We start from the raw sequence: 20,685 nt of genomic DNA on the forward strand, positions 1-20,685 counted from the left end.
ATAAAAAAAAAAAAAAAAAAAATTAAAAAAAATAAACTAATAAAAGACTAGTCTCTCATTTGCCAATTGGCATAGATACATATATACCCTCACTCTGATATGCAATAATTTATTTATTGGTCAATTAGGAAAGATACAATCCCCAAATGAAGATGACTTACAGGCAAAGGGAATTTTCCACTTTTAACATTCACTTTAACTAGCCTATGGGGTTGGTTTTCTATAGTCTTTCTAGAATTTTCCAGGAGACTTTACCTCCTTCTCATCTTTAAAACCAAGACCACTTCATCCTATCTGCAGTCATCCCCATCTGGTCTGTCTACTTGCTGCCAGTCCAGCTCTGAGCTTATTCCCCAATGTCAATATCGGGTTTCTTGTGTTGTTTCAAACACCCAGCTTCTCCTTAGAACCACACTTCAGATGATCAGTGTTATTTCTTTTCCTCTGTGTCTGGGTCCTTGCCAATAAAGCCCCAGCCGATTGGGAGGGGGAGTCTGAGAGTAGAATCCAGTTGTACCCATTGGCATGTCTTACAGTGGCCACGTTTTTCTGTAGGAAGTGTATCTCAGAGTCACCAAATAGTTCTGAATGATGAAAAAATTTCTCTTTTACAAAAGAACGTCGGGTAAGAATTATATAAGGAATGGCAAAACTAGAAAATCACTGCTTTTCCATCCCTAATGAGGTTACCATTTCAAGCAAGAACCATCAATGGTTGCTAACACCGTTAAGTGAAAGATTGATGAGGAACTGGAATACTGACGTGGTGCCAACATATCGCCCACAGGACACTTGCTGACTGCAAGTAGAAAAATAAAACTAAAAACGGAGGCTCAAGCTGTCACCTTTTATTTGGTGATCAATCTTGGTACTGAATACTAGGAACCCTGCTATGTGCTTCTTGTTGTGGTACAATGTGAAATATATTGCCTTGCCTGTGAAGTATTCTAACAAAAATGTTTAACTTGCATCTAAACAAAACTTTGAGGCTAACTTTCACTTTATAGGAAGTACAGGGGATAAAGTAAAAATTAAATTACATCAGACAAACTCAAAGTGGAGCATTCTATGGGACATCTCTTCAATGAGTCAATATCATGAGAAAAAAAAAATCACGTGGTTGGGTTCTCTTCTAGAATAAAGGAGATTCAGTGTGTGATTCTTTAGTGGCTCCCAGTTTGAATAGCCTTAGAAAACATTTTTGGGATTGAGCATCTGTTTTAGTTCAGGCTAGTGTAACAAAGTACTGTAGACTTTGATATATAAACCAATGGCTTATGAACAATAGAAATTTATTACAGCAATAAAATGAATGAAATTTATAAACAATGTATAGAGAGAACTTTAGAAATTGATTACGTTGATTAAATTAAAATTGATAAACAAATTTCTCTAGATGCTCGAGATCGAGGTGCCAGCATGGTTGGATTTTGGTGAGAACTCATTTTCCAACTTTCATTGTATTGTCAGGCGGAAGCAAGCTCTCTTGTCACTTTTATAAGGGCCCTAATCCCATCCATGAAGATTCCAACCTTATAACTTCATCTCATCCAAATTATCTCCCAAAGACCGCCCCCCTCATCACAGTGGGGGATAGAATTTCAACATTTGAATTTGGGGAGAAGGGGACACAAACATACAGTCCATAACGGTATCGTCATTGTCAGTTTTGTTAGATTTAATACGTATGGTTATGTAGGAAAATGTCCTTCTCTCCCACATACAAAATATTTAGGGATGAAATATTATGAAGCAATTTCCTTTAAAATACTTCAGAAAAAAAGGTAAAGAAAGTATGGCAAAATGTTAACAATGGTTATAAATTTAGGTTATGGCTACAGAAGTGGGATTACATGCTTCTCTCTACACTTTTGTTCCTTTGGTGGTTTTTTTTTTAAGTGTGGAAGTTATTAGAAATGCAGATTCCAGGGACCTACTGATCAGAAACTCTGCTGGGGAGACGGCAACAGAAGTGTCTTCACAAGCCCTCCAAGATATTCTGACAGACTCCAAATAAAGTTTGAGATCCAGCGCCTTCTGGCATGGTGCGGTTAGGAAGGAGAGGATGGTAGGGAAAGGATCCATCTGGCAGTGCGACGGAATACTGAGATGAAATATAATATCAAAAATTAGTCCATGTGACGTAGACATGGGAGTGGGAAGGGAAGATAAGAAGCCAGGTACCTCCCAGGTCTGAGGCATCACTGCAGCATGATGGAGGGGACCTGTTTACAGCCTGGACTTGATGTCCCAGGCCACATGGCCTGGTGGGGTCTCTTCTTCATTGAGGGTGTCTGGCTCTGCCACAGCAGCTTCCGTGGGTGCTCTCATTCTTCCAAGACAGGCCCCTTCTTAGAGATTTGGGGCCTGCTCCCAATAGTCTTACGTGCTGACAGAAGGTGCTGTGTTGAATGAATGTCACCTCTCCTGCACACCTTACTCGTCCGACTGGACTGGCCCAGTCTTAGCCCCAGCCTCCCACCTCAGAGCAAGAAGAGGGCCATCATTCCTGGTCCATTTCATCCTACTTCAGTTAACTAACCAATCTCCGACTTGTCACAGGCTTACCTAATGAGTATTAGCTCATATTTGGGCACAGATTATAATGCTCCATTGAAAAAGGGCTTCATATAGCACATGTCACTAACAAGCCTTCTTTTCACTTACACCAGCTATTTTCCTTGGCATTCTCTAGAATGATGTTTCCCCTAACATGTTCCTAAGAGCTAATACATATGAAAATGGTCTGCGGCTCAATAAATCTGGAAAATACTAGGCTAACCATGTTTAATCAAGTGCATTTCATGCAGAACTTCTCAGAGCCTCTAATCCACTAAAAGCCACTGTAAATTTCCACACCGGGCAACTGTACAACAAACCCTTACAAGTATCCTTGCCTGTCGAATGCATGTACAGATTATGGCTCAGAGAGGCATGTTTTAGGAAATCTTTCTTTAAAGTTTAATGGGTAAACTCTTACGAAAAACTCTACGAATTAAGGAAACAGCGATAAGAGGCCTTTTTTTGACGTACTAGTAATGAGATATTGTTTCTAGAGTTTTACAAACAATCATACAATAGTTTAAAATAATGGCAGATCCTTTCGATAAAGATCCAAGTTTTCAAAATAACTTAACTTTGCAGAATTCATGAACGTAAAGAGATGGAGCTGCCACCGTGAACAACTCAAGGAAATAACATGAATTTTGGGTCCAGGCATCATGCAGTGCAGAGGCCCTACAAACAAGAGCTCTGCAACTGACCAGGGGAGAGGGAGCTGATTCCCATCCTATGGCAGGATAGAAGATTCCATTTGTTTTCAAATGCTGGGCTTTGCTTAGTGCTTAGGGAAAAATAGTTACAGCTTTGAAGTTTTGGCCTCCGACAGAACGGTATACCTTATTCTAGAATAAGGTGAGAATCATATACTGCTTGGATAGTGTTAATTTAATCATTAATTTTACTTTTTTCTCTTCTTTATCCAAAGGATAAAAAGCTTTGAGCACTGTCATTTCTTGACACTGGAGAATAGGCCGAATGAACCCTGCATTGTAAGGCTTAACAATAAAGCAATTTCTCCCATAATTGTTGAATAATTTAGGGTCTTTTTTTACCAGACAATAGCTTGATTGCCTTGCTAGGTTTCTTGACTTAAGGAGAAAGGTAGCAATAGCAAAAAATGGGTAAAGAAGAAAGCTTGAGGCTGGAAGATAAGGCCAGGATATGTATGCAATTAGCACTGAAGGTGCTATCAAGTTAATCCTCTGGGGGTGAAGAGACTCTGGAGGTGTCAGACACCCAGGATGACTTGCAGATCAAATTAGGAGAGAATTCTAGAGACATTTTATTTAAAAAGGCATCAAATACAGCTCAATTTTAATATAAATTATGTCTTTGTGAGTACACAATGTGAATTAACTACGTTCTTGAACATTTACCTGCAGTAGGTACATTTGGACACCTTCCTAGCCAGGCACTGTGCAATGAGACACGGTGAATTTAACAGTGAGCAAGACTTGGGGAGCTTACTTTCTAGTGGGGGGAGGGGCTAACAAGCGAGCAACCACTGAAGCCACTAATGAGAGTGGTAAGCCATACAAGGAAAGAATGCATACAGTGATAGATCCTAGTACTTTCAGATGAAATGACCCTATAAGGCCTTTGAGGAGAGGACTTGAAAAGTGTGAATGGAAGGATGAGAAGTGAGATATCCAAAGAAATACAGGGTAGGGGATGTGGAACATTCTAGGCAAAGGGAATAATAGCAAGTGGAAAGACCCACGTTATGAAAGAGCTTGGCAGGTTGCATATGAACGGAAAGAAGTCCAGTGTGGTCGAAAGTATAAGGATCAACGAAGAGAGTTCCAGAAGATGACTTTGCAGGGGCAGACAGAATCCTGATCCTGTAGGACACAAGGAAACCCTGCACAGATTTTGCTGGGGGTGGTGATAGTGGATTTTGGACTTTTGAGCTCCAGAACCGCTAAGAAAATCAGTATCTGTTGTTTTAGGTCACCAGGATTGTGGTAATCATTACAGCAGCCCTAGGAAATTAATACACTTCGGCAGGAAAAGATTTTCCCTGTCCTGTGCGCGTCTACCCGCACCCCTACCCACCTGAGAGAAACAGGACCATTAGGTGATTAGTACAATCAACTGAATCTATAATATAATATAGTGGATTCCTCATCGATTCAGTGTATGGTCCTCAGTCCTAGATCTTGAAGAACTTTCTCCTAGCCTTATCGGGCATGATCAGATTAAGGAGGAATAATACACTCGTAAGAGTGTATAAACCACACCGCTGATTAGTTGGTTTATTCATGAAAATATAAATACTAAATGACTCTGCTTACTCAGATGGGCCCCTAATGCACTGCTCTGTCTGGTCTGGGAAATGCAAAGTCAGAATGAGGCAATGAGTTTATCTCGATGGCTGATGTTACCAAATCTCACAGCCTGGTGCATTCACCTCCTCTTTGGGATTAGAACATTTACATTAGACAGGTGCTCTCTCTCTCCTGACTTCGCTGGGAGGTTCTGGCAAATTCTGTCTTGCAGATACCATCTTTCTAGAGTCCTTGAATGCTGTTTCAGCAATGTTCCTTTAGATGTGCTACAACGATTCAATGTCCATATATAGTGCCTCCTCCGAGACTTGGGTCAGTGTCCCCGGGAACGCTCGTACATCACCTCTTCATTGACTCATGGATTCATTCACAAAACGCTATTCAGTACTAAGTGCTAGACACTGCACTAGGATTTGAGACACAAAAGTAAGATGAAGGTCTTATTCTTCATGAATTTTATGGTTTCTTAGTAGATTAAATGCTTCTGTGTATTTCTTCTCAAGAGAACTGATCTCATCTATTTGTTGTGATTTCATGAATTTCGTTTTTTGCAGGATAACATTTCCTGACACTGTCAACTTTAGGAAGGGTTCAACTGAGGACTTACAAACCAATCAAATCAATCCAATAAAATAATCTATAATTCAATGTTAGTTATGTCCTGTTTTGACTATTTTATACAAGTAATAACATTTCACTAGTCTCGGGTGATAAAAGCCCTAGCACATGAAGTCTTCATGATGTTAACATTTCTACAAAACGGTGAAGAGATGGTTGTGGCTGTCTGTCAGAGTTGTGCCCTGGGTGGTCCCTTCTGAAGGGTAGTTTTTATTCTCTAAGGGTGATAGACATTGTCATTGAATGCAACTTACTTTTTCCTAATTTTTCTCAAATCCAAACCTCAAGACTATTCAAGCAAATCGCAAAGTCCCAAGCATGCCATCCACTCTAGTCTGCGTAGCTTGTACATCTAACCAGTGAACTTCTGGAGTTATGGAGCCATAGCGGTTTTCGCCAACATTTTCACAGAAAGACCCTGTCTGGTAAACTGTACTTCTTGGTTTGATATTATACGTCAGTCCCTATGGTTTAAAAGTCAATGTCGATCAGAAACGAGTATAAACTAGGAAAGACTAGTGGAAGAGGGATTTTGTGTGACCTAGAACAGGTTATATACGTCTGTTACCTTGTTTCTCCCTTTTAGTTAAATACTATATAGTTTTCCCAGTTTTAAAATTGAACGATTCTTCTAGAATCTCTGGAAAATATGATCACAAAAAGCGAAAAGTTCTTCTGTCTATCTGTAAGGAACCAGGTCCATCTTACGGACACCTTCAGAACAACTTCAGACAAATTCTACTTTGAGTGGTTTATCAAGCAGATGAACAGCAGCAGACAGTATCCTCGCTTTTTAAGAAGCTAACTCTTAATGGAAGGGAGAGACACCACTAAATATAGACACACCCAACACCCACGGCTACTTTTAGTGAAACAACTTCTTTATTTCAAAGTTCTGTTTACAAAAAGACAAAAGAGGACAGGGAGTGGGGAGGCGGGAATAATGCTTGGTCACCCCCCAGAGAGTAGGGGAAGAGGGGGGTAGTCAACAAACCTGGGTGTGTGAGACTGCCTGCCCTTCCCTGCAGTTATCAGCGACCGCAAAGACCAGAAAGAAGTCCAGGCACGGACTGTGGGCTTGAGTTAACCGGATCAGTCTGTTTTCGGGGTGGCGGGGGGATGTGTCCAGTCCACGGACACCAGGGGGAGAAAGGCCGCGGGCAGGTTACTGAGGCCTTGGCTGTGGGCGGGAATGGGCCCGCCTCCTGGAAGGTCTGGGCCGCCCACCCCAGGGCCCATAGGGGCCACGCGGTGCATAGCGGGGGACACCCCTGTGGACCACAGGGGCTCGCTGCAGGTAGGGTAAGGGGAAAGGGGGCCCAGGAGGCCCAGGAGGCCCAGGAGGCCCAGGGGGCCGGGCATCCATCATAAAGTCATCCTCAAAGGAAAAGCCCATCTGGGCAGGGAAGGGGACATCTGAATGGAAGTAGTTGGAGGAAAACTCATCCGACTGGAAAGACGGGCCGGAGGAAAAGTAAGCATCCTGGGGACCGCACAGGTACGGCGGCCTGGGCTGGGGGAGAGGAAAGGGCCGGGGCGGCGGGGGCGTGGGCAGCAGGGGGTAGCACCTGGCGCGGGGGGGCGCGCGTCCCCGCACAGGGAACCCGGGGCGGGCCCTGACACACGTGCTCACGTGGTCGCGCCGGGGCAGCTCCACCCCCCAGGCGTCGGCCAAGTGCGCCAGCAGCAGCTGCGACAGGTGGCGGTGCGCGCGCTCGTCCCAGTGCACCCCGTCGCGCTGCAGGTGCTGGCCCGCGTGGCGGAAGTGGAAGTGCAAGTCCAGCACGTCGAAGCCGTGCCTCTTGGCCTCGGCGGAGCTGTAGAAGTTGGCCTCGATGACGCGCTCGATGAGGGAGCCGTCGCCGGGCTGGTGGTCGGGCGGCAGGAAGCCCGCAGTGATCTGCTTGCCCACGGGCATGGCCGTGTTCCAGACCAGGAGGCACGACTCGGGCAGGACCTGGCCCAGGCGCCGGAACAGGCTCGCCAGGTTCTCCCGGTAGCTCCGCCAGGAGTCCGGGCCATACCTGGAGAGGTCCCAGAGGCAGGAGTTCATGATGACCACGTCCGGGGGGCCGTGCTCGCTGCCCTGCAGCTCTTGCAGGACGCTCTCAAGGTAGCTGGAGTACACGCGCGTGAGGAAGTAGAAGCGCACCAGGTGGTGGGCGTCGCAGAACTGGCGGACCTCCCGGTACTGGACGCCGTTGTGCATGGGGCCCATCTGGCCTCCGTCCACCAGCTCGTCCTTCTCGAACGTCTCCTCCCCCTTGGCCTTGAGCTGGTTGGTCGTGAGCAGGCAGTCCTTCTGCAGCAGGAGCACCAGGTCCTTGTACACGGCCCTCTGGACGGAGTCGCCCAGGATGACCACGAACTTGTTATGGAGCAGCTGCTGCACTTCGGAGGCCTGCAGGTGGACCATGACGCCCCGGGCGCGCGGCCTAGGTCTGTCCTTGACACGCGGCGGGTCTGCAGACTGCTGGGACACAAGAGAGAGCGGCTGGGAGGGCCCCACCCGCACCCTGGGCAGGCCGTCCGCAAGCCCAGGCCTCGGGGAAGGGGATGGAGGGTGGGCCTGGGGAGTCCAAGAGCAAGAAGGGAGCCGGAGCCCCGAGCCCTGCTTGGCCTGCTCTGCCGGGCCTCCCCTTGAACCTGCAGACTCCTGCCCCGAGGCTGGTGGAGGCCCGGCTTCCCCCAGGCCCTCCCCTGGCTGGAGGCGGAACTGCCCCTGGGAAGGCAGCTCGGGTGCAGAGAAGTGGAGAAGGGCGAGGCCGGCTCTGCAGCTGCTCAATAACCGGGACTGTGAGTGAGCAAGAAAGCACAGAGTGTTGTGATACGTTAAGCTGAAGAAGTTGCATGCCCCATGGGTGCCCTGTGCGGCTGAAACTATAGAAGAATAAGTAACATTGGAAGAAAATATCCCAGAACATAGTTTTTCATAGAAAACGAGGATTACGGAGGACTTGCCTTCCCTCCTTTTTTTTGCAAATGTATTTTATAGAATCGTACATTTCTTTTAATAACTTACAAAGAATTCAATGAAATGCAACAAACAACAGAAAGGAAAAGTATGGGGCGGGTGAGTAGCTCAGTGGGTTAAGCGTCCGCCTTCAGCTTGGGTCCTGGCATGGATCCCCTTGCAAATAAACAAAAATCTTTTTAAAAAAACAAGTACGTGTGCCAGGTCAGAAAACACAGAAACAGATTTAACAAGGAAGCAGCTGGTTTTTGCCAACAGGACTTGTAAAAAAGGGCAATAACACTGGAAATTGTTCACATGTTGCAGCTGTAATATTCTTTGCTTCCCACAGGAAGATCAGAATCTGCCATCCCCAAATATGCCATTTTGGCATAAGGATTATTTTGAGCTCAAGGCAACTAAGAATCAAAAGACACAGGAAGAGTTCTCAGCACTTCCCATCTCTGCCCAAAAGCGGTGTATAAATTTCCCTTTGAGGCAGGTGCGCCTTCCCCCACCAGGAAGAGTAGAGTCAAGGAAGAAGACGGGGAGCTGTCGACACCAAGATGAGTTTGCATTAACAGATTTTACTAAAATAGCCCCCATCTCCCATTAGTTCCCTCATAGATTTCCCAGTTCTTCCCCACAATTCTTCATCCCGTGAAACCCAAACCCCTTTTCCTTTGTTAAAATGATAAGCCCCTGAATCTGCTTCTTTGAATTTCCATTCTGTGAACTCTTGTGCACACAAATATTAATAACAACTGTGTACTTTTTTTTTTTTTCCTTTGAACCCATCTTTGTTTAATTCACAGGGCCCTGGGTATTGAACCTAAGAGAGTAGAAAGTTTTTCCTCCTCAGCACATTGCATTAAGATGTTAAGAGTTGTGAAAGCCATCTTCAAAACTTCGGTTTATTTTAAAGCTGCCATTTGTAACCATATCCATTAATGAATAAAAGGTAAAAGTACACTTCGATATCACCAACAAATCTCAGAAGGGGAGGACCACGGCATTCACTTGATACACTTACACAGAAGCCAATAAAATCCATTGTGCCTTGATATTTGTAGGCATTTATGCATCAGTAAGCATTTTAATAGGGCCGGGTGGATAGCTATGATGAAATTACACATTCAGTTTTTAAAAGCTATATTGTGTGTGTTTAAATGGGTACAAGTACAAAAATGAAACCATGAAAATGGGTAGCATATAAGAGCTGCCCTAAGAGAATAGTCGAAAATATTAGCTTATTTTTTTCCCAAAAGAATCTCCATTCAAATGTTTTTGCTATCAAAAAAAAAAAAAAAAAGGCTTAAAAAGAGGATATATAGCTTAATGTGGTGCAATAAAATAAAACCTTAAGCAAACTCCAAATCCCTTTGGGGCTCTGGGATGTTCCTTTGTTGACAGTCATTTGTCACATTTGTTAGGTGTCTACCAATTGCTCCACGCCGTCGGGGATATAAAAATGAGTAAAACCTGGTCACCCGCCAGGAGCAGATCAGAAATATTGACTGGTGGCTAACACAGAGTGCCAAGTACCTGAACGTAGAAGGAAATAGGTGCTTTGGACTTTCAGGGTCTCTGAACAAACAGCACTTCCCTGCTCTAGGTCCCAGTCTCCAAAGTGCTAAGTGAAGGGGGAAAACCTCCTCCTGGGGTTTCTTGGGTCCTCACGGGGCGCCCGACCTGCGTGCCCTCTCTGGGCTGGCACTCTGGTCACCGTGTGCCTAGTGCCCTAGGATACCAAACACCGTCCCCTGCCATTAGAGTTCTCTCCCTGCGGCGGGCAGCTCTGATGACCTGGTGGCTCTCCATTAGGGTACTTTGTTTCCTGGGCCTAATGCATCCCTCCTCTGGGTGTGAAGCGCTCTAGACTGGGACTCACAGGTGGGAGTCCGATCCACTACTTAAAAGCTGTGGGAAAGAGAGGCACTGAAGTGCAGTGGTGAAGAGCACTGCTTTCGGAGCAACACAACTTGATGTGAGGACTAAGTGTAAAACGGTTAGAACAACGCTTGACAAGTAGTAGGCACGGATAAGGGTTAGTTATTATATGACTGAGCAAGTTTCAAAACACCAGGTTAATGATCTATAAAAGGGGGAGGAGGGCTTACAGTGTTTGTCCTGTGCGTCTAGCAGGGTTCTGTGAAGAGCAGAGATGATCCAAGGGAAAGGATAGAGCAAAATTAATGTTTGTTGAATGGCTATGGGATGCCAGTTGCTTCATGAATGAAATCCTATTTATGAGATGACTTTTATGATTTCTGTTTTATAGGGAAGGATATTGATGGGATGGAGCTAAAATTTAAAACCACAGACGCTGAAGTCTGTCTCTGTAGGGAGACGTCCTTTACAGCAGATGCCCTGCGGGCTGGGTCTGAATCCAAATGCTTGGCTCCAGTAGGGGAGATATCGGAGACAAGATAGAAGGGGAGTGCCTCAATGTGTCTCTCCCCACAGGCGGGCAACCATTTCCTCTGCCTGCCCAGAAGAGGTGGTTTATGTGTATTTAGCAGGCTGGGGGGTGTGTGTGTGTGTGTGTGTGTGTGTGTATGTGTGTGCTTTGAGTGACAGTATACATATTTCATCCCATACCTTGATCTCAACCAAGACACATACAAAAATTAAGTGACCTGGATTTTAAAATAACCAAAACACAACTCTGCAGACTCCCAGGCCCCTCAGGGTTTGAGAAATCCTGGCTGCCCTGTATCCCCACCAGTGCACTTAACCTACCCAGATGCTGCTCCAAGAGCTCAGAGTCCACACTAGGCAAGAACGTCTCCCTGGGAATCTCTCATTGTTCTTCTGGGATGGAACAGGAGAGCGGATCAGACTGTGGAAAAGAAGGGAGGAGGAAATGACTGGAAAGAGCCCTCTAGTTAGAAGTTAAACTGAAAGGAAATTCATGAAATTCTTGATAAAGAGCACCGGAGACTGTAACAGGATTAACAAATCAGACACCCACCCCCAGGACTATCGCCCTGAGAATCATTTAGACTAAGATACCATGCGCTAAAATCAAAACCTAACAAAAACGAAGTGACTTTTTTGCAGGGGTGGGGTGGTGAATGAAGACTAATTGAGAGCTAGAGCTGCTTAAAAAAAAAAAAAGGTTGGTAAGTTCCATTTTCAAAGCTTTTTATTTCCCAAAAAATGAAACAAAAAAGGGCTTTGAAAAACAGATTACTGGTCTTTTAAGCCTAGGCTTCTTTCTTCAAATTTGCTTAACTCACTTATTAGTTTTCATAAATATTTTAGAGATAAGAGTGACTCATTCATTCATTCATTCAACATCATTGCAAACCTGACACTATGCCACATGGAGAGCCTAGCATAAAAAGGTAGTCTCTTCTTTCAAGAGCAGCAAGGAAAAGGACGAGTAAAAGGCAAATACAGAAGAAGGTGCTAGCAGCTACAAAGGATGTATGCAAATCAAGTGCCAAAGCCAGCGGGAGGAGGAAAGAGGGAAGGAGGAGGTATGTATACGCGTGATCCTGGCAGTCTTGTGATTTCAACCTCAAATTAAAACCCCTTCCCCTTAAAAAAAAAAAAAAAAAGGATTGCATGATGATTCCTAAAATCCTAAGTTAGTTCCATGCTTTCTATTTGGACTTTGACAGAAATGTGCATTAATAATGGCTACTGCTATAATAAATGACTTTCGAGCACTTTGCTTACATTTCTTTGTTGGGGGTAATTAATTTTTCAAGAGCTTCATAAGCCATGACCTATAAATCACAGACTATTGCTGTGTGACTATCACAAACCAAACACGTAACATTTGTTCTTCATTAACCAATGTGTTGTAGAAATTAGGTTTTTTTTTTTTTCTTTTCTTACTGATCTTTAGTTACAGGAAGACGGACACAGAAATAGGTCGGTTGCTCTAGAGACCCTGCAGTGAAATCTTAAATCAGAGGTAATGGCTAACGATTAGGATGTTGTTTTGATTAGTTGTAGGAAGTACTTGTAACTAGTTTAAAAGTTTCTTGCATAAGACTAACCATCTGAATGCAACATTATACTGGGAATACAAACAGTTCATTTCCTTCTAACTGCATTTTTGATAATCAAAGCAATGTTTTGAACTTTCCAGGATCCCCCTAGGTTTTAACAGAAAAGATGATACAAAATAAAATTATTTTCCATGAATTCACCTCAATGTCTTGGCATTTGCTTAGTTTTCGAAGTGGGCTTTAAACCTGTCACAAATTAAATCGCGCGTCCTATAAAATTTTCAAAGAAGAAAAACAATTCAAACTTCTCCTTTGGGAAAGCTTTACGAATGGCCTGAGGTTTGCGGATTCTCAAGAGATTCATCTTTTTGCTCTGGGCCAACTCAGGTAACACACACTCTCCTATATAACACAGAAAAGGGGAAAATAATGCAGGCCTACTATTTTAAAAAGTGCTTTTAGGGGTAAATTTACAAAAACACAGAAAAGTACTGTGAGATGCTATGGTAAATAATGCAAACTATTTGCAAATATCAGCTACTAGAAAGTCCCATTCTAATCCCCCACTCCAAGTAACCTGGCCTCTAAAAAAGGCCTCAGCTCTGAGAGCCATTTGGCCCATTAAGTCAGTAAAAATTTAGAGAACACACCTGTGTCTACCTGGCACTGTGACAGTTGTCATTCTGCAAATGTGACCCATGCCCGCCCCACAACCACTGTCAGGGTTCCTCTACCCCGTTCCTGGGTCACCCAACCCTACCATATGGCCCACATTTCTAACTTGGCTCTTCAGTGGGTCCTCACACACCACATCTAACATCTCAAACACACGTGATGTAAATGGAAAACTGAAACTAGAATCATAATCTTCAAAGTGGGCTTCACGTAACCACAAGTCTTCCCGGTGGAGGCAGGAATCACTGCAGGCCTAGGCAATTTGCATTATCTCCATCCCTCCGGGGCCACACACTCTTAAATCTGTGATTCTTTGGCAAATAAAAGATCCACGGGAGAATTTCACGCATTTTCAGGGTCTGAAAATTACCAAGTTTAAAAATCTGCAAGGCGGCATCATTTTCCCCTAGTGATAATCTAACCAAAAGTTCTTCCTGGGGACTTTAGAAAAAAATGCAGGTGACATCCCTTACAAATGAAGGGGGGAGGGTTCATAATACCTGATAAGTGGGTCACTACCATAAAAACGAGGGACGCCTGGGTGGCACAGTGGTTAAGCATCTGCCTTCGGCTCAGGACGTGACCCTGGAGTCCCAGGATCGAGTCCCCCCATCAGGCTCCCTGCACGGAGCCTGCTTCTCCCTCTGCCTCTCTGTGACTCTCATGAATAAATAAATAAAATAAAACTCTTAAAAATGAAAGCCTTTATCCAAATAGCCCCCATTTAAAAAAACAAAACAAAACAAGCCCACACAACGCTTGTTGGATCTCCTAAAGTAAAAACAAATCAAAGCAATTCACATGAAGCAAAATAGGATTTCAAATCCTGTACAGCCTCTGACGAACTTCCACATTCTGGTCTCAGACCATTATTTAAACTACATCCGCTAACTTGCTACCCGTTACTGCTCTAAGACTGAGAGATAACGGGGAGGCAGCGGGCCGGTCCCCCTGCCGGGAGGCGGGGAAGTCACACGTGGACTCTGACCCCACACAACTGTGTGCTCCTGGGCCCAGGGCCCACTGCCAGGCCACCGTTCCCTCCGCTGTCACACGGGGGGGTGGGGGGGGGATCACCTACCTCCCTGGACAGCAGTGAGGATGCAAAGAGATCACCACTACGTCCTGCCAGAGCCTAGTACGGAGCCTGGCCCAGGTCAGGGACCTTTAAACCTGGGGCCCGGCGCCCCCTCCCCGCTGGAGCCTGCAGACGGCACCTCTCTCCCGTTGCCCCCGTGGAACCTTCCAGCCCACGCCCCCCCCACCCTGCTCCTCCCTCCCTGGGGGGCAGCCCGGTACCTCCTCAGGTGTAAAGGTAATTCCTCAGCCCAGGTGGCTCGCCCTTCCACCTCCTCAGGAACTTTGCTCCAGAATGTCCCCTGGAGAGGGGATAATTATGCATTCTGCTTTTTCTTCACCCTCCTTGGGCTGGTTCCTTCCTTTTAGCACTAGACACACTCTAGTTTCTTGCTTTAAAAAAAGAAAGGAAACTTCTTTGACTCCACCTCCAGGACAGTCCTATCTTTTGCTTCCCCTTCAAGGCCACTTTCAAGGAGTAGTTTGCACGGCCTGTGGCCGGGTCCTCACCTCCCACTCACTCCTCCTTGGACTTTTATTCGGCTTCCAGCTCCACCAAAGCGGGGAGACGTCGGGCAGTAAATCAGCAGCGATTTCCCGGCCGCTCCTGTCCAGGGCCACCTCGTGGTCCTTACCCCGGGCAGCAGCATCCCCAGGTCCTCGGGCCGGGGCGCCCGGGGTCACCTCCTTCCGAGAACTGACACCCTTGGCCCCTGGCTCACCTGCCCCGCGATCCTGGGTGAGTTTCTCGTTCTCGGGCAATCCCCCAATTGTTGGGCTTTCTCAGGAACCCCACGAATGGGCTCCTTCCTTCTTTTCTTCAACCTTCTTCCCTCGGGTAAATCCCTCCAGCTCTTGGCTCCAAGACGGCGATCCTGCTTCTCAGTCTGCCCCCAAACAGTCCGGGCTTACCCCCTGTTTTCCCAGAGCAGTAATTAAGGGCACCCCTCCCCCCCATCACCTAAAGCAAGCCCCCCCCTCCTTTGGGATGAAAACAAATTATTCGGTCTCCTTATCAATCACCATTTGTATGCAGATGCCTCCTGAATTGAGGCCTGGCCCAGGGGCCCCTAGGGGGGCCTGGAGGCAGCCCCCTGGGTTTATATCCGGTTCCACCGCAGGCTAGCCCCTGTGGCCCCTTCCAGTTTCAGCGCATTTGGGGGTTTTTTGCACTTGAGAAGCCTCATCAACAAATTGAGAACAATACTATGAATTTCGTAACCGAGCATTTTTTAAGTGCTCAATAAACGTAGCCAGCCCAAGCTTGTCCCTCGAGCTCCAGGCGACATTCAGGTGCGCAGGCCGGTGCTCCCAGGGGCTGGGGAGGGGTGGGGGCCCAACCGCCTGGGTGGGCCTCTTATCACTTTCAAATTCTCCAGAGGCCCATTTATCCTGCCATCAACCTGGGACTGAATTCCTAAGATAATTCTCCTGTGACCTTTGGATCATCCTCCTAGAGGTAAAAAATGGATCATCTGTTGGAAGGACGGCCGCAGGTCCTTGCTGGGCGTTTTCTGAGAGCTGCTAGAGAATGTTCTCCGGCAACGTCGGTCGGGATAACCTGGTGCAAGTAACCTCTGCTTCTCAAATGCTTGGATCAAGTCATTGTTTACGGTTCGTGACCGGTGGCTGTTGCCACTGTATGCCCCAAAACCTCAAAAATCCTTGAATGATAGCCCAGATGGAGAACAGTTCAACTGCTTCTTGGCATTAAAAATAATCATCATCATCATAATAAGGTGTAATTCTCAGGGTTATGCTTTAGGGAGGAGGATGTGGCAGTGTGTTTTGAGCGCAGTTGACCAATGTCACCTCTGTTGTGGATTTTATGATGAACTTTTTTACTTGCCCTCAATTATTTTTAATTCTTGAGGAAGTGCGTCTTCACTTTGAAAGCCTTCCAGAATGGTATGGTTTCTATGTTGGGTTTTCTTCATCTCAAACGCGGTCATCTAGGGTTTTGAATGTTGTGACTTCACTTTGATTTGATAATGCTAGCCTAGCTCCAACATTCTGTATTAGGAAACTTAGGTTTTTTTACCCTAGGATAGGATCCTGCCTCGTGTGCAGCTCCCCAACACCCGAGGATGGATTTTTTTTTAGAGCCCGTGTATACCCGGTGAGCCTTTTCTCACCTCTTCGTGTTTACCCTGTGACTCAGCATCAGTGTCCCCCCAACCCTTCCAATACTGAATTCTGTTTCTGCCTTAAGATCCAGTTTCAAACGCACAGCTGTCTGAAGACCTCCCCCTCTGCCCCCTCAACAGAAAAGTCTCGTTCTTCTGATTTTAGTCCTTGATTCTATTTTGTACTATGATTAACCCCTCATGTGATCCCACCCCTGTATATCCTAGTCCTGGACGGCAGAAGTAGGTCTCACCCATCCTTCTAGAGCCTTCGCAGCCCACTGCCTTCTGCATAATGGTTAGTGTTCACTGAGCAGTTACTATGTGCCAGGCCTGCTGCTCTCTGCCCCCAGCCTGCTGAGGGAGAAACAATTATTGTCTCCATTTTATGGATAAGGAAACTGAGGCCTGGGGAGGTTATGGACCTCCCCCAAGGCTGTCCAAGCTAGCAAAGAGCAGAACTGGTCTGTCATTGCCACTGAATCTTCTGATTGATTAGATCAGCTTAAGATACTGTTTTGTTGTTGTTGTTTTTTTTTGGGAGGAAATAAGGCTCCAGCGCCTGAGCTTTTCAACAACCCAGCTATAAATATTAGTTGAGGTTGAGAGGAAAAAAATAGTCTTATCTAGAAAAAAATATATTTGCATATCATTTTCCTTCTCATTCTCTGTTGAAAACCCAAATGAAGCCATGTTTTGTACACAGCTTTAAGGGTTTTTTTGTTTTTTGTTTTTTCCCCCTGGAAGAAACCGAGCAGAGATGAAGTTCACTTGGTTCGGCCTGCATCCCTGATGGTTAACTGTTCCCCCTCGTGGGTCAGTGGAAAAGCCAGTGCTGTGCTAAAGCTCTATTTGTGCTTCAGAGTTTTTTTATATTTATTTATGCTGACTACTCCAGATCCTAACCAGTGGCTGAATCACAAGTTCCCATGGTTGCAAAAGAGCCAATAATGACTAAGTGGCTTTCGACCGATGGACAGGTTGGGTTCAGAAAATTCTATCTCCGGGAACGACCACAAAAGGCAGTTTCACCTGTGATGTGAACATTCGGCTGAGTCAGCAGGTTGGGGTTTCGCCACCCCCAGAGCTCACTTCATCTCTGTGTCTTCAGCATTTCACCGGGAGAGGTGGCCTCCAATGCTCCTCCAAGGAGATTGCATGGAAGAGCTTTTAAAATGGAAATTCTTTTATGATCGTTGTTATTATTATTATTAACAGTGTAGTGTCTGAATGCCAAGTACAATAGTGTTTCTATGGGGGAGAAAAAGGTTTTGAATTTAAGAATGGGATGCTAAGAGTCGGTCCCTGTCTGCCTCCTCCTCCCTGCCCATGCAGTGTTGTAGAAGGATCTGGAAGGCCTATGTGGCTACTGCTCAGTGTGCTGGCAGCAGGACTGAGGATTTCTCCAGTGTGAGACCCTGTGGCTTGGAATCAGAAGAGAGGCAAGGTCCAAGAGGTGAGGAGCTCTGCGGGAGAAAGGAACGTGGGGACTCACTCTGACACTGGCTTTTCCCCAGTCCCGTTGTCTCCCTTTTGAACCCATGAGCCTGTCTTCCTCCAGCTGGGTTCAGCAGGCCTTTCAGCTCCTCCCCTACCCCTCGGTAACAAAAATACGTCAGCAGCTCTCAAGCTGCCTACCTTAGGGTTAATTGTGGAAATCAGATGAATGCTCTGTAAACTTTACAAATGTTAATTATTGTTCTTCTGAGCCGCCTCAGCACATTCGAGGGATGGGTTTTACTAGTTCAGAGAGCTTTCCAGTTGAATGAAGGACTTAATTTATCATTTAGAAACCCTGATTTAACTTGTTATTCAGTGACATTTAGTATCCACTCCATCAGCGCGGTAAGTGTCTTACCTATCCATTCCTCTTAAGAACCCTGTGACATTGGTAGTTTCTTTTTCTCCATTTTACACATTCGAAAAAAGTTTGGAAGATTGAGTCATCCGCCCAAGGTCATCTATTTCAGAAAAAGCAGAGCTGGGAGTCAAAACTGATGCCAAGCCTTTGTGGTCAACCACAACATACACGATTGCACAGAAAACAGATGCTTCTCGTCCTTTCTCCTGTTCACTACTGTCTGTCACACTTCTGTACGTTTTGAGAGAGAGAGAAAGAGAGAGAGAGAGAGAGAGAGAGCAGAGTTCATCCAGCACGAATCCTTCGTATGACAAAGTAACAGTTGTCCCTTGCGGGCTGTCCAGTTAGGTGGGGGGTGCAAGGGGTTAGGGTGCTGACTGCTCTAGGCCCAAGAAAGGAGGATCCTAAGAAAGGCTGGTCAGAGATGGGAAACTGTCACTTAAAATAAAGTGGAAAAAACTGGAAAGTACTTACTCATTAAAATACCTGGTGATTAAAACGTGTACCTCTCGGTGGACTCTAGGTCTCTTCCCCAGACAGGGTCCTTTCTCGGCCGGAGATCAGAGAGGCCGGGGTGGAGAGCCCAGGGCCCCGCGCTGCTCGGCAGATAAGCTCAGGTCTGGGTGCTGCTGGGTTTGTGAGCCAGCGGCTGGGGTGAAGATGCCATTTCCGGTGGTATCTGAGGCAAATGACATGAGTCAGCATTTACTTCTCTGCATTAGGAAGCGGAAGACTAATGACCAGAGCTTTAAGGCCTGACAAATGTGAAAGCGCAAAGTGGCAAGGAAATCCCGCGTGTAGCATCTTCCTGGAATTGGGCGCTGAGCTGGTTTGCAGTTGGCATTTCTCAGTAATCGGGGTGGAGGCCCCATGGACTCTTCAACTTGGTCCTGTTTGCACAATTCAGACCCCGGGGTCTTAACTGTCTTGGAGCTTGGGTGCGCGGAGTGGGGAAGGGGAGAAGGACAGGCGGGGAGGGGAGGTGAAGGGGAAGTGAGAAAGAGAAATAAGGAAATGATAAGAGGACTGCTCCCTTTTCTAATTAATTTTTCAGAGTCGTGATCCTGCATTTTGGTGTGCAGCATCAGCTTGCCTTAGTGCTTTCGAATCCTTTCCCTTGACCTTCCCGCGGCCCTGTGGGTGGAGGAGCAGCCACGGAGAACCAGGGGCCTAGGTGAGCCCAGCAAGTGGCAGACCCATGAGGACCCCCCCCCATGCGGCCTCTGCTGTTCCCCACGAACCAGGCAGGGAACTGGGGGCCAGAGGGCGGGGTCTTTGGACTGGTTAGGTGTGTGCAGTGCTCCCTTTTCTTGGGTTTGGAAGGATGTGACTTGGAGGCCCAGGAGTACCCTTCCCTACAGATGCCAAGATCAACGAGGAGGAGGAAATGAATGAGAAAAAAAAAAAAAAAAAAAAACAGGAAAAATGAGGAAATGATGCTCCAAAACAGTTTTCCCTAAACTGTGAACCTTTTATAGGTGTCTTCAATGCATTAAGTAGGGCATTTCTCCATCCCGTCTAATGGCATAAAATAACAAGAGTTATTTTATTTATTTTACAAGAGTAAAAGGCTCCAGAACAGTCCGGAAATACATGCCCTGTGCACTTAATTTTTGTTCTTTTTTTTTTTTCTTTAATACTATGCTATTTAGGTAAATTGGCCTATAAGGAAACCCAACTACCTTTTCTTAAGAAATGTCATTTGATGTTACTTCATTGACTACTCAGTTTGTGGCTCAAAGATTCCACTCATTACATATTGCTTTTATTCTCATATAAGTATCCATAAGTCAAGTTATTTTGCATTTTTCCCCATGATTTTTCAGATTATCATTATGTTCCCAAGGCAAGGCTGCATCTAGAACCGAACTGATAACTTCAATATTTTAAAATTCAGAGTAGTATATTACACAACGGAGAATTTGCCTTTATTTGATTCTAGGAATGAGTTTCATATCTCTCCAGTTCTCTAGGTTCCAGCTAGTCTGTGCATTGTGAAGGTAAAAGGCCTTGCCAGGTCTGAGGAAGCATGAACAAAATTGGCATAATTCCAAGACCAGACACTAGAGGAGCTGGAATCATGCAGATGATAATCTTGGTTATACTCTTTGAATTTAAAATAAAATTGTTTAAGACCAAACAACAGATTTTCTACCCATTTTCTTACGTCTAAGAACTTATAATGGTATATGGAGACAGTTACTGCTGTTCTTCTGGCCTCGTTTTGTGTTCCATAGCTTAGTGAGCTGGCTTTCTTTCTTATCCACCAAACTTTTCCTAAATGATAATGAACACTGATGCATGTATAAGGTTTTATACTCAGAGTCTCACAATAGAACCCGCTCATAAGGTCAGGCCAGCTCTAATCATTATTTTCACATTGCAGTTGGTAAAACTGAGGCTGGGAATGACCTCGAATGCCTGTGACCTTGATGGAGTACCCAGGGCTTGGGCACACGTAGACAGCAGTGTGTCCTCTTTTCTGCCCTCTCAGTGGGAGGCCAGGCAGGGCACACAGCCATTATTATTTTGCTTATTTTTGGAAGGTATTTAATACTAG

At 45.7% G+C, this 20,685-nt stretch overlaps 1 protein-coding gene and 1 long non-coding RNA gene across 14 annotated transcripts in view; one reads left to right on the top strand and one right to left on the bottom strand.

The window, feature by feature from the left end:
• Positions 1-6,328: 6,328 nt before the first annotated feature.
• Positions 6,329-20,685, bottom strand: part of PCED1B (PC-esterase domain containing 1B) — a 61,444-nt gene continuing 47,087 nt past the window's right edge. Inside the window, exons 1-5 of one of the 8 annotated variants that reach the window (XM_072798216.1) lie at positions 14,649-15,089; positions 14,361-14,531; positions 12,588-12,788; positions 11,164-11,263; positions 6,329-7,938 (exon numbers count right to left, since the gene is read on the bottom strand). In XM_072798216.1, the coding sequence (XP_072654317.1) occupies positions 6,634-7,884 (1,251 nt within the window). In that variant the 5' untranslated portion in view covers positions 7,885-7,938; positions 11,164-11,263; positions 12,588-12,788; positions 14,361-14,531; positions 14,649-15,089 and the 3' untranslated portion in view covers positions 6,329-6,633. Of the gene's footprint in view, positions 7,942-11,163; positions 11,264-12,587; positions 12,789-14,360; positions 14,532-14,648; positions 15,091-18,599; positions 18,805-20,685 lie in introns of those variants that run through there. The other 7 variants (XM_072798218.1, XM_072798213.1, XM_072798214.1 and 4 more) reach the window with 7 other exon arrangements.
• The window catches only part of LOC140617208 (uncharacterized), a 61,825-nt gene continuing 55,652 nt past the window's right edge, over positions 14,513-20,685 (top strand). For 4 of the 6 annotated variants that reach the window (XR_012017412.1, XR_012017411.1, XR_012017409.1 and 1 more), the window contains exons 1-4: positions 14,513-14,877; positions 15,518-15,752; positions 17,600-17,720; positions 19,180-19,299. This is a non-coding gene — a long non-coding RNA (uncharacterized lncRNA). Of the gene's footprint in view, positions 14,878-15,517; positions 15,753-17,599; positions 17,721-19,179; positions 19,300-20,090; positions 20,269-20,685 lie in introns of those variants that run through there. The other 2 variants (XR_012017408.1, XR_012017407.1) reach the window with 2 other exon arrangements.

This window comes from Canis lupus, chromosome 25 (genome assembly GCF_048164855.1).
Source record: "Canis lupus baileyi chromosome 25, mCanLup2.hap1, whole genome shotgun sequence".
Taxonomy (NCBI): Eukaryota; Metazoa; Chordata; class Mammalia; order Carnivora; family Canidae; genus Canis; species Canis lupus.